A 12815-nucleotide genomic window follows, 5' to 3' on the forward strand; every position below is an offset into this window, starting at 1 on the left:
CACGGAATGACCTGCTCCATAATAGACGAGTTCCCCCCCACCACACCACCACCACCACCACCCCATAGCCTGGCTGGTGATTGATGAAAAGATATTTATGATCATCAGTGTGTTGTAAAGCAAGATACATGGCACACCCTCGGGTGAAGAAGCATAGATGGGCTGTAATTTGACGTCGGTCATGCACGACCGCCAATCCCGGCTTCAGTCGGCGCGAGACAATGGACGAAAAACGACGCACTCTATGAAACTTCATTTTCTCAGTCCCGTGTCACAGTACACTTGAGCGATCACACAGGGCGAAGTCTCCGTCGCTTCAGTTTGGGCGGGGACCATGGCTGAGCTACCTGGGGTAGTCGATATATTGCCCGATTGTATTTCATTATTATAACAGGAATAGGATTTTTTTTTTTTTATATCTCTTATAATAATAATAGAAAGTGGTGAATTTCTGCGAACAAAAGCCGCGGGTTATAGGCGAGGATTTTGATGGAGGTTGAAACTGACGTGACGGCTCGAAAATGTACAACAAAAACTAGTTTATCAAGCAGATGAAATTCAACTAAAAGAGATGGGTTGTAATTATAGTATTATGACAAGGTGGTTTCGTGGTAGACTGATTTCTCTAGTACCTGGTGTATGAATGGCTAAAGATTATCTCCGAGTTATAGAGAATATTGGATTGTTAGATCACTCTAGTGGTTGTACTCAAGATACAGTAAAACCGGTTTTAAAAAGCCACATTAAAAATATTACAAATTACTTATTAAAGTTTATTTTGTTTAATGACACCACTAGAGCACATTGATTAATTAATCACCAACTACTGAATGTCAAACATTTGGTAATTTTTGACATATGGTCTTAGAGAGGAAACCCGCTAGATTTTTCCATTAATAGCAAGGGATCTTTTTATGCATTTTTCCACAGACAGGACAGCATATACCATGGCCTTTAATATACCAGGTGTGGTGCATTGGTTTGGATGGGGGGAAAAAACCCAATCAGAGAATGGGTCCTCTGAGGTGGTTCGATCCTACAACACAACCACCTCAGACGAGTGCTCTACCAACTGAGCTAGATCCCACCCTTAAATGGCTTAATAGGACAGGTGGCTGTTAAATAAAGGTCAGTCTAATGGGAAGATGTTCTGACACAGTCAGATCTGTGCCAAGCTGCTATGAGAAAGAATATTAAAAAGCAGCCTATTAATAGTATTATAACAAGTGGTTGCTTAATACAGACATGATTGTACTATATTAGATGTTGCTTTATACAGGTCAGTTTGTACTAAGATAACTGGGAGATTTGTGTTGAAATTTCTGTAAGAGAGTATTTTGTTTAATAGAGGTGTCCGTTTGAATAGGTCTGACTGTATGTGCAGTCACAGTAACTTGTGCAACAAGAGGTACTTCAGAATGGTTAGGTGTTACAATGTGAATGTGATGCAGCTATTATCACAGTAAGTGATGAAATACATTATGTCATAATATGAAGAGTTCATCTTCAAATCACAATATATGCCAATTTCCACATTTTGGAGTTAGCGTTGAAGGTATTCTGATGTTAGTACAACTCGGCTATATGACAATAGAGTACTGTTAAAATGTGATCTATGTCCAGTGAACAGCATCTTAAAAGCGTGCTTCATGTGAAATATGCTATGTCATGTCGTAGCAAAATCACATTTTTCTCAAAATGATATAAAGGGTAGAACTTAACTCGGTGGTATAGCGCTCACCTGATGTGCGATCAATCTAGGATTGATTCCCGTCGGTGGACCCATTGGGCTATTTCTCGTTCCAGCCAGTGCTCCACAACTGGTGTAACAAAGGACGTGGTATGTACTATCCTGGATGTGGGATGGTGCATATAAAAGATCCCTTGCTGCTAATTGAAAAGAGCAGCCCATGAAGTGGCGACAGCAGGTTTCCTCTCTCAATATCTGTGTGGTCCTTAACATATGTCCTACGCCATATAACCGTAAATGTGTTGAGCGTGTTGTTAAATAAAACATTTCCTTCAAAATGATGTAAATGGATATATATCACATTTTGGAAATGAACTCTTCATATATACAAATATACCACACATCAATTGATCAATTCAAAATTGTTTGTGCTAAAATAAAAATATAAAATGTTCTGTTCCACTCTAAATTATCTTGTTTGAAAGGACTCTAAATTAGATGTTCTTACCATATTAACTTAAAATTATCCAAAAAAAACCTACTTATAAATTATCAATAAGAGAATAAAGTAAACTTTGTATTACCGGCAGTGGTACGTGACACAACTCAGCACACAAGACCACTGGGGCTTTCAGTTTAATAATAATGTGTGAAAAACACAATATACTGACTTTTGGGCATCATGTACCTATCATAACAGGCGATAAAAGAGCGGATGTATGGATGGATGGATGGATGGACAGATGGATGGGTGGACAGATGGATGGACATGTGGATTTGGGTGGTTGTCATGTGTTGATTAGTGGGTAGGTAAGTGGGTGTGTTGATGAGTGGATGGGTGAGTGGGTGAGAGAGTGATTTGGACAGATGGAATGATGGATGGATGGATGGGGGTGGGGGTGTATTGGAATGTTCATTAGTGGGTGGGTGAGTGGGTGGGTAAGAGGGTGATTTGAATAGATGGAATGATGGATGGAATGATGGATGGATGGATGGATGGATGGGTGGGTGGGTGGGTGGGTGGATGGATGGATGGATGGATGGATGGATGGATGGGTGGGTGGGTGGGATGGTTTATGGGTGGGTGGGTGGATGGATGGATGGATGGATGGATGGATGGATGGATGGATGGATGGATGGATGGATGGATGGATGGATGGATGGATGGATGGATGGATGGATGGTTGGGTTTTGGGTGGGTGGGTGGTGTATGGGAGTGTTGATTAATGGGTGGGTGAGTGGGTGAGTGAGAGAGTGGTTTAATGGATAAATGAATGCCTGGAGGGAGGGAGGGACATAATTATGGATGGATAGACAGATGAAGGAATATACAAAAACAGAATGGGCTCATGCAGGCCCAGTTGTTTGTATGGTTGCACAAGCACTGAATTAGACTAATGAACTACAAGTTCTTGTATTCAACACTTGGCTATATTATAATATTTATTTAACATTGATAACACTTGGACAATCTTCAGATTATATACATAATATACATGTACTAGCATATGAATAGACCTGATGCCAGCATTTGTATTAAATACTTACACCTAACAGTCTGAGCTATATCAAAACATGATGCATTTATTATTCAGCTGTATTTACACTTATTATGGACTTCATTGTAGATTTAATCCAGAACCTGCAGCAAGACATTTCACAATTTGTCTGGGCTAAAATTCCATACCAGCTTTGCTTATGTTTATAATTAACAAAGAAATCTATTGTGTGTGAAATATTATTATGCCATGCCTGGTTTCTAGATTATCCTCTTTGAAAACATTACGTGAAACATCTCATGCTATGTTGGTATTTATAAATAGGTGTCTGGGATCAACGGTGTAATACAATAACAAGTACGCAGTGAATGGTTGTGACATGCAAATAGAACACAGTGTAATTACTTCACCCCTGCACTCACACTCAGTCTTTTTTAAGTCTGTTAAATAGAGAAGAAACCTGCTTTTGCCACATGGGAAGGAAGGAAGAAAGAAAATGTTTTATTTAACGACACACTCAACACATTTTATTTACGGTTATATGGTGTCGGACATATGGTTATTGCCACATGGGATATACTTTATAATTGGCAGCAATAATTCTTTTTGATAGTAATATACATTTTTATCACACGGGTGCAAGCTACATGTAGCACAGTCTGTAGAGTGCTCGCCTGAGGTGCATGTCAAACACATAGTAACTACAGAACATTAAGGTTTAGAAAATGAGAAAAGAAACCTACTAACACCACATAAGTTATTATTTTTTATTGGCAACAAAAGGTTTTCTTTTAGGATAGACAGATGAATAAATTGGTCACTGGATGAATGGATGTTTTGTGCGCGGTTGATACAGCAACCAATAAAATTGATGCGCTGGTAGTCAGTATCTTTATCATGGTATGATGCTGTAATATTATGTTGTTTATGTGCGCGCTTTTTGTAGTTGGAGCTAATAGGTTTTAGTTTAGAATAAAGCTCTCTTTCACCCCTGCAAACGTATTTCTTTCTTTAAATTGGCAACAAAAGGTTTTCTTTTTGGATAGACAGATGAATAAATTGGTCGCTGGATGAATGGATGAAATAAGTTTTGTTCTTGATATTTTTTTTTTTTTACTTGTCCTTTGATATTTCTTTTTAACCACCTCCCATTCCATTCTTCTAAAATTCACAAGTAAACTATTTTTAAAAATTACAATATGGTCACTGAAATATGTTTCTTAAACAATTTTCTTGGACAAGTGTTTTTTTTTTCTGTTTTCTTTACGTGAACCTGGCATTAAAAATAGTGACCGAGACCCAGCAAGATGTCGTACTACATACCTGGTCGTTAACACACCTGGCCGGTATTTGCTTTGAGCCCAGGTATTCACCGGCCAGGGATTCTTGACGCAGAAACTCGTGGCTAAAAATTGTCGTAAATACTGAAACATAAACGCTATCATGCACCCTTGCTTTAATAAGGCAAACATGTGTTGTAAGAACCCCAAGACGCGTGTGTTGTAGGTTTCTGGGTGTTTACACAAATAACAACTGTAGTCACAAAGTGACCAGGTTTTGTTTGCTCGCTATCACTGGTCATTGCATGGGCAAGGCGGGAGGGGCATCCCGGAATAGATATATAGGTGATAGGAGTCTTTGTAGCAATCACACCGTGGCGTATAGGTGATACATTCTCATGTTTATATGTGTACTTCCTCAGGATACGAGTAACAATGGTGGTGGCAATTTTGTTTTTAAGTTTTAATATTTAAAACAAACATGGAAGTAAGGATTTTCTGAAAGAATAAACAGCAGAAAATAACAGTTGTGGAACTAGGTTACTATTTATAATAATTACATGTATATACAGTCAAACCTGTATTAAACAATCACCTGCTTAAAGAGACTATCTTGCCATTTTTCCTTTAGAACCATGTAAAATAGAACATGTTCACCTGTATTAAACAGTCATCTGCTTTAAAAGACCACTTTACCATGTTTAATAATCATATAAAATTGAAAATGTTCACCTGTATTAAACAGACACCTGCTTTAAGAGACTACCTTGCCATGTTTCCTAATCATATAAAATAGAACATGTTCACCTGCTTTAACAGACCACCTTTCTTCTGTGTTTCCTATTCATATAAAATAGAACATGTGCACCTGCATTAAACAGACACCTGATTTAAGAGACTACTTTTCCAATACTCTGACTATGTAACAAAGGTTTGATTTTTTTTATACAGTCACACCTGTTGTAAGGGCCACTTTGTATAACATTATATGTCTATTGTGTATTGCAAATGTGAACATACGAGTATAAAAGTCACCTATTTTGGGGGTCTTTTGGGTGAATTTGATATGAAAAGTTCATTGTATGAAAATATAGGCCTACCCTATAATACATGAAGATTGATGTGCAGATTAAAATCAACAATTGTAAAGTATAGTAAAATTCAAACCAAATTCAAAGAGTTCAAACCATATGAAATGAAACATACCAGTAGTTACATTTTAATATTGAAATAATGACAAACAACCTATATTAAAAAATAAATATTATTACAAAGTGAAATATTCAAATAATAATAGGCTTACTGTTACTAAAAATTTTTTTTATATAATATAAAAAAACTAATAAAAATAAGAATTGAAAAATCAGAAACACTTATTAGTACAAACTTCTAAAGATACCATTACTCTTTTCAGACATGAAAATCTGTTTTTGAGGTGCAGAAAGGTAGAAGTAATAATCGGCCTCGGTAGTGTCGTGGTTAAGCCATTGGACATAAGGCTGGTAGGTACAGGGTTCGCTGCCCGGTACCGGCTCCCACCCAGAGCGAGTTTTAACGACTCAATGGGTAGGTGTAAGACCACTACACCATATTCTCTCTCACTAACCCACTGTCCTGAAAAGACAGCCAGATAGCTGAGGTGTGTGCCCAGGACAGCATGCTTGAACCTTAATTGGATATAAGCACGGAAGGGGGAGGAGAATATAGAAATAATGATAAACAAAGAGGAACATTAACAGCTGTTCAAGTCTGATCACATCTACTTAACACCTCCACGACTCAATGACCGATAATTAGTCATTGTTCTGGTGATCAGTAATCCATCAGCTTGGATTACCTAAATACTAAAAGATTAAAACAGGGGTATCTGATATACTCATTAGTTAACTTATCCATGCAGGCCTATATATTCTTCTTCTTCTTCTCTGAATGCTTGTATATAACTAATTAAAATATGTTTCATATATATATATATATATATATATGAAACATATTATGTATATATATTCTCTCTCTCTCTCTCTCTCTCTCTCTCTCTCTCTCTCTCTCTCTCTCTCTCTCTATCTATATATATATATATATATATATATATATATATATATATTATATATATATGTATATATATATGAAACATATTTTAATTAGTTTTAAAATAACAAAAAAGCAATACAGTAATAATAATGTGACGTTTTAAAATGTACCATTAAATATGGTCTGACAAACTAACCATATTTTACAAAGAGGTGTTTCAACAGATCCCTTCTACTTTCAAATGTATTACAACCTCTGTAAAACGACCACCTTATTGTAAAGGTTACCATATTGTTTTGTCTATAATTTGTTTTGTAAATGTGGCCATTTTATGTTATAATCATGGCTCTATAACAAAATGTTTATACAAATAATTAATGTTGAATAAAATGTAATTTTAGCCCCTATAAAAAGACCACCTACTTATAAAGGCTTGTAATTAGTATTGCAAAATATGGCTTCGTCCTGTCGTGACCGGCCTCGGTGGCGTCGTGGCAGGCCATCGGTCTACAGGCTGGTAGGTACCGGGTTCGGATCCCAGTCGAGGCATGGGATTTTTAATCGAGATACCGACTCCAAACCCTGAGTGAGTGCTCCGCAAGGCTCAATGGGTAGGTGTAAACCACTTGCACCGACCAGTGATCCATAACTGGTTCAACAAAGGCCATGGTTTGTGCTATCCTGCCTGTGGGAAGCGCAAATAAAAGATCCCTTGCTGCCTGTCGTAAAAAAGAGTAGCCTATGTGGCGACAGCGGGTTTCCTCTAAAAACAGTGTCAGAATGACCATATGTTTGACGTCCAATAGCCGATGATAAGATTAAAAATCAATGTGCTCTAGCGGCGTCGTTAAATAAAACAAACTTTACTTTTTTTTCGTCCTGTCGTTGCGTTGGTAAATGTACTTTTAACCTCTATAATACGACCAACTGGTTGTAAAGATATGCAGGCCTAATTTGTTTTGTAAACTTTTAAAAAAAGTGGTCATCTTATGTAACTATCGTCACTGTAATGTATAGCAATCAGCGGTTATATGTTAGAAAACGTAATTTGGTACTCTCTATTTACAATAGTCAATTTGCGAAGATTTCTACAGCTTAGTCGTAACGGACACGGGTTCCCGCTGTGACGGTATAGTCAGGTCTACCTTTGATCACGCGTAAACACCGAAATCCGACTTATCGCACGCATTTATTTGGTAAAACCAAATTATTTCTTACCATGGAGATAATGAATATTCAAGCGACTTAAAACTCTTGTAGCCCTTATCGGTTAGCAACGATGCAACGCGACACGGTTTCGACACGGGTCCGTCCATTCATAAACAACCCCGAACCCGCCAGGCGCCTCTACGTTGGATCACGTGACTTGCCTATTTCAGTGTGTCGCTTTCGCATTGATCTCAGTATGAGCGATCGCTCTTGGTGGACGGGTGCGAATTCACCGAGTTTATCGTTAAACTAAAATTTTGTCTCTCTGTTTCTGCTGGATAAAAATAACACACAGTGGTAGGAGAAGTAGAAGAAGAATTAAAAAAAAAAAGAAAAAAAGGAAGAAAAAAATTCAGACCTTCATGGATTGGTACTAGGTGTCCGGATGTATCGGCGTAGGATTAGAAACACGTGAATTATGATGGTGTTTAACAACAGTGTTGTGAAGTTTTACCGTAGAATGCCGTGGGTACTACAATACTACATCCTATTGTTACCCCTGGCCATGTCTATGGTGTCCGTTGTGGACAGCGGCAGGAGATTACCCGTTTACTGGAATTCCTCAAATACCATGTAAGTACGTTTTGTCACTATGTTTATAACAGCACCTGTCGGTGATGGGGTGAAATACACAACGTAATATACAGTGAAATACCCGAGATGTTTGTGTGTATATTGCAGTCGGGTGGCGCACGCACGTTGCGGAATGTCTCCTTTTTGCGTTTTATTAGATGTCAAGTGTTATTTTGGGTTAGAAATTATAATTTAGTGACTAGGTAAATTGTACATGGTTATATATAAAATATATGAAAACTGTCATACAATTTTCAGTATTTTTACTATTTATTTTTCAAATTTTGGGTTAAATATATTTGAGTGAATATATTTTTGAAATTTTGGGTTAAATATATTTGAGTGAATATACGTGTTTCATTTTAAATTAAATATGGTTTTCAAAAAGATTTTTTACAAAATATAAACAGTATTGTAGTGATTTATTCATAACCATTTTTAGTTTAAATAAACCTTGTATATCAACTTTTTATTTAGTTTTTAAAATAAATAAAATACAAAATATGTACATAAATAATATATAATGATGATGGTAATAATGGAGTAGGGAAAGTATTTACTTTTTATAAAATGTTTAAAATGTTAATTACTGATCAAATAGTAAAACAAATTGTGTGTGTGTAAATGACAAATATATGTTTATTAAATATAGAAATAAGTACACCCAACATTAGGAGTTTAGATTTTAATAAAGTTGAGCAAAATTATACACTTTTTAAGTACTGTTAATAGTTAAACTAGACATGTTACATGTAGGCTATTAGTATATTCTATATTAAATTAGACACACAATATTATAATTATAATTATGTAAAACAATTTAACAAAAAAGTATTTAAGAAATCATTTTTAAAATAACACTGAACAATACTGTACACATTAAATCTCTATTGGTAAGTAAAACAAAATATTTAAAATATATTTACCTGCTTTATCATCCTCATTAAAATAAATTTAAAATAAATATAAAAATACACATTCTACAAGGTTTTTTTTATGTTTGTCTGGGTGGGTGGCTTTTTTTTTTATATAACCTACCAGGAATTTAACTAGATTAGTAGACAGTGAAACAGTTGTTCCCCGCAGAAAATAAATAAGAAAATTATCCCTTTTAGTTTTGAAGTGCCTTTTTTGTTTAGTTGAAGAACACCGTAAATTGCAGTGCCCCGATTCTTTTTAGTGAATCCACCCCACTTATTTTAGACAAGGTGTGGCCCTGACTTTCCAGCAAAGACAAACTGTACGCAGGTTGACCTGTCCACCCAGAGGACAGGTGTGAATTGACCTGACCCATCATCTCACACACTGTCAATTACACTCTCCTCTTGGCTTCTGGTAACTGTAGAGGGCCCCCTACATCTTCAAGATTCTGTGACCACCTAACATGTATTGACTGTTTAGTTTGTTTTATGCTGTTGGTGGATATAGCTTTTAAATGAATATTAGACAGTGGTGTTCATGTAAATGGGAGTATTAAACTTTAATTTGATATTAACTTTAGAATTTAAATTATTAAATAAATTATTAACTCAGATTAAAATATTTTAAATTTTGTATTCCTATATACAGCACCTACCTGATATTCCATTTCTTTTACTGATTAAAAGTAAACCTCCCTACATTTACAACACAAACATCTACAAATATACATACAAATTCATCATTTTTTTCTAAAAAAAAAATAAATTGACAAATGTTTTAGTCTTGTAAAACAAATGCATACATGTATATTATCAAACATACTCCTATATATTTATCTAAATTATTAAATAAAAAAGTGAAATTCTGTTTTGGAGTAATTTTTAAAAATTTATTTCAGACTGTTTTTTTAAAAGAGTATATTATGGGATGTACAAATACATGTAGGTTATTGTACCATTAAACTGGTAGACAATGTTAAAATCATACTGAGTGATAATGTCTTTAGATGTTTAACAATGAAGACCATTTGCAAAACCAGCTCCATTAATTTTCTTTTTTGTGTGTCTGTCTCCATTACTTTAAAACCCTGTGGCTGTGTAATTATGAATTTTTTCTTTATATATACAAAAAGAAGCCATTTCTGGTTGTTAACATCCTTTACATATTCTGGGGTGTTTAGTGTGCAAGTATGCTTTCAGTGGATGGTGTGTACACTTTTTTTCTCAAGCATCACTTTATGAATATTCATAATGTAAAGTGTAATGATACTTATCACAGACTGCTGTACTCAAGGTTCATTGTACACTGTATGGTGTTCTTATGGTTGAAGTAAATGTGTATTTAGAACTGGATGAATATTCATAATTTAAGTTAAATAGTACAAGTGTGAGAAGACTACAGATTAAGATGAATTCAATGTAGTCCTGAAAGTAGAAGTAAATACATACTAATTTAGATAAAGAAAAAAAAAAGACTGAGAAAATTCTTTATTTTAAAATCCTATTACAGAATACTACAGAAAGAAATGTAGGTTTGATAGGTTGTAACTTGCATACATACACCATAAATAAAGGACTATAAACATTAAAAAACATGTAAAACATTTTACACTGTTCTAAATGTACATATATATTTCTTTTTATAGTGCTACCTGATTATAGGGATCATGAGAGGGAATGGTTTAAAAATAGTTATTATTGTTTATACTTTTTTGAGGGGTGTCTCCATTCTATTGTCATGGTGTCAGAATTAGGATAACCCAATTCATCACCTTGTGGTGTATTTGTTTTTATATGTCAACTGTTTTATAATATAAATATTTAATACTGAACTGTAACTATAACAATCATTAGAATCTGTTTACCTTACATGTACCTAACATACCGAAACAAATTTTAATAACTGGATTGTAACTGTAACAATCATTAGAATCCATGTACCGGACATGTACCTAATATATACCGAAAAAGTTTTTTAATAACTGGATTGTAACTGTAACAATCATTAGAATCCATGTACCGGACATGTACCTAACACATACCGAAAATGTTCTCGTCACACCCACTTCCCGACGAAACCTACATGTACATTGGACGTACAGTCCTTGGGATTTCAGCTGGTTGTATACACTTAGAATCTGATCCCCTAGCTGTATGGGTAATCTTTGCTTTAAATTTCCTTGGCTCCCAAAAGCCCCATTCTTGTTGATTCAAACATTATGCGAGAGAAGCTCGTTCTAGTAACTCTTCCCTTTAAGGCCGCTCTTGCTCATTTGTGAATGGTTTACTTCAAGGCTGGTTATCTCAAGTGTTTGCACTGGACTCAACAAATTCACAACTTTAGGCAGGCATTATGGGAGCAATGCCATGTCTAACTTATCGCGCCCTGTTATAAAACTCGTTTCATCCCAGACAGGGATTTAAGGTTCAGAAACTTTCACAGAGGAATGAATAAAAAAATAAAAAAATAAAAATTTTTTTTAACAAAAAATGTGTTTTGGAATTTATATGGCGAGCTGGACCATGTGACTATGACTGTGCCTCTAGAACAAGAGACTAAAATTATGATGTCCTGGAATGCGTGGATTGACATGTCTCTTTGTCATCATTGCTATATTTGTCGCCAGACATGTAGGGCGGTAGTGTCAGCATGCTGTCTATCTTAACTACCCATATAGCTGATAACTGGGCCGTCTTTCGTCTTTTGCCTTTTGAAAGTAAAAAAATGACAAGGATCTGTCATTGTGCTGATGTGTTGTGAAATGTAGTTTATTTTAAAGCATAATAGTTAAATTACCATTATAATTTAGAAGGTAAAATATAATGTTACATCTTAAATATTCAGAACGTAAAATATAATGTCACATTTTAAATATTCAGTCTGGATGGGATTTATTTATTTGTTTATTTATTTATTTATTTATTCTAGTTGCTCAAAACATTGTAATAATAATTTGTTTGTTACTTTTAATAATATACACACAATTATAATGGAATTTATTTAATTACTGCAGACTGTTTATTGCTAAGCTTTTGCTATTTATTTTTTATGTTTAATAGATCTCGAATATTTATAATCTTCAATGTGAAATTTTTTTTCAATTTCCTTTTCAATATATATTTTTTCTTTTAATGTCCTATTAGATATATTTATTTACAGTGTTTTTCATAGAAGATGTTATATTGTGTTAAAATTACATAAACATTAAATGTGTATGCTATTGAATATTATTATGTTGTATACATATATAAATACATATTCAGTTTAACAAATATCAAAAGAACTGGCCCATGACAGAACCTGAGCCCAGGACAGGCATGCGCTACAAAAGCTTGCTCTGAGTGTGCACATTAAATTATTTCTAATCCACAATCCAATCCAATTAACAATTATTATATAATAAGTACTATGAACCTAAAAAATAACTGATTCCAAAATTAACCGTTCCAACATGAACTGAAGTAATAAACCGAACATATAAGGTGATAACTTTAAACAAATTAACCGTTCCAACATGAACTGAAGTAATAAACCGAACATATAAGGTGATAACTTTAAACAAATTTAACTTATATGGGTTCTTCTTTTCTTCTTTACAGTTGTGTTAGTCGA

At 34.6% G+C, this 12815-nt stretch overlaps 1 protein-coding gene across 2 annotated transcripts in view; it reads left to right on the forward strand.

Annotated features, from left to right (window-relative positions):
• Positions 1-12815, forward strand: part of LOC121382033 (ephrin-B2-like) — a 352171-nt gene that overhangs the window by 250632 nt on the left and 88724 nt on the right. The window contains exon 1 of one of the 2 annotated variants that reach the window (XM_041511500.1): positions 7902-8282. The exons of the other annotated variant lie outside the window; for it this stretch is intronic. Within the exon in view, the coding sequence (XP_041367434.1) occupies positions 8128-8282 (155 nt within the window). The 5' untranslated portion in view covers positions 7902-8127. Of the gene's footprint in view, positions 1-7901; positions 8283-12815 lie in introns of those variants that run through there. 2 annotated transcript variants of the gene reach the window in all.

Source organism: Gigantopelta aegis, chromosome 9 (assembly GCF_016097555.1).
Source record: "Gigantopelta aegis isolate Gae_Host chromosome 9, Gae_host_genome, whole genome shotgun sequence".
In the NCBI taxonomy this organism is placed as follows: Eukaryota; Metazoa; Mollusca; class Gastropoda; order Neomphalida; family Peltospiridae; genus Gigantopelta; species Gigantopelta aegis.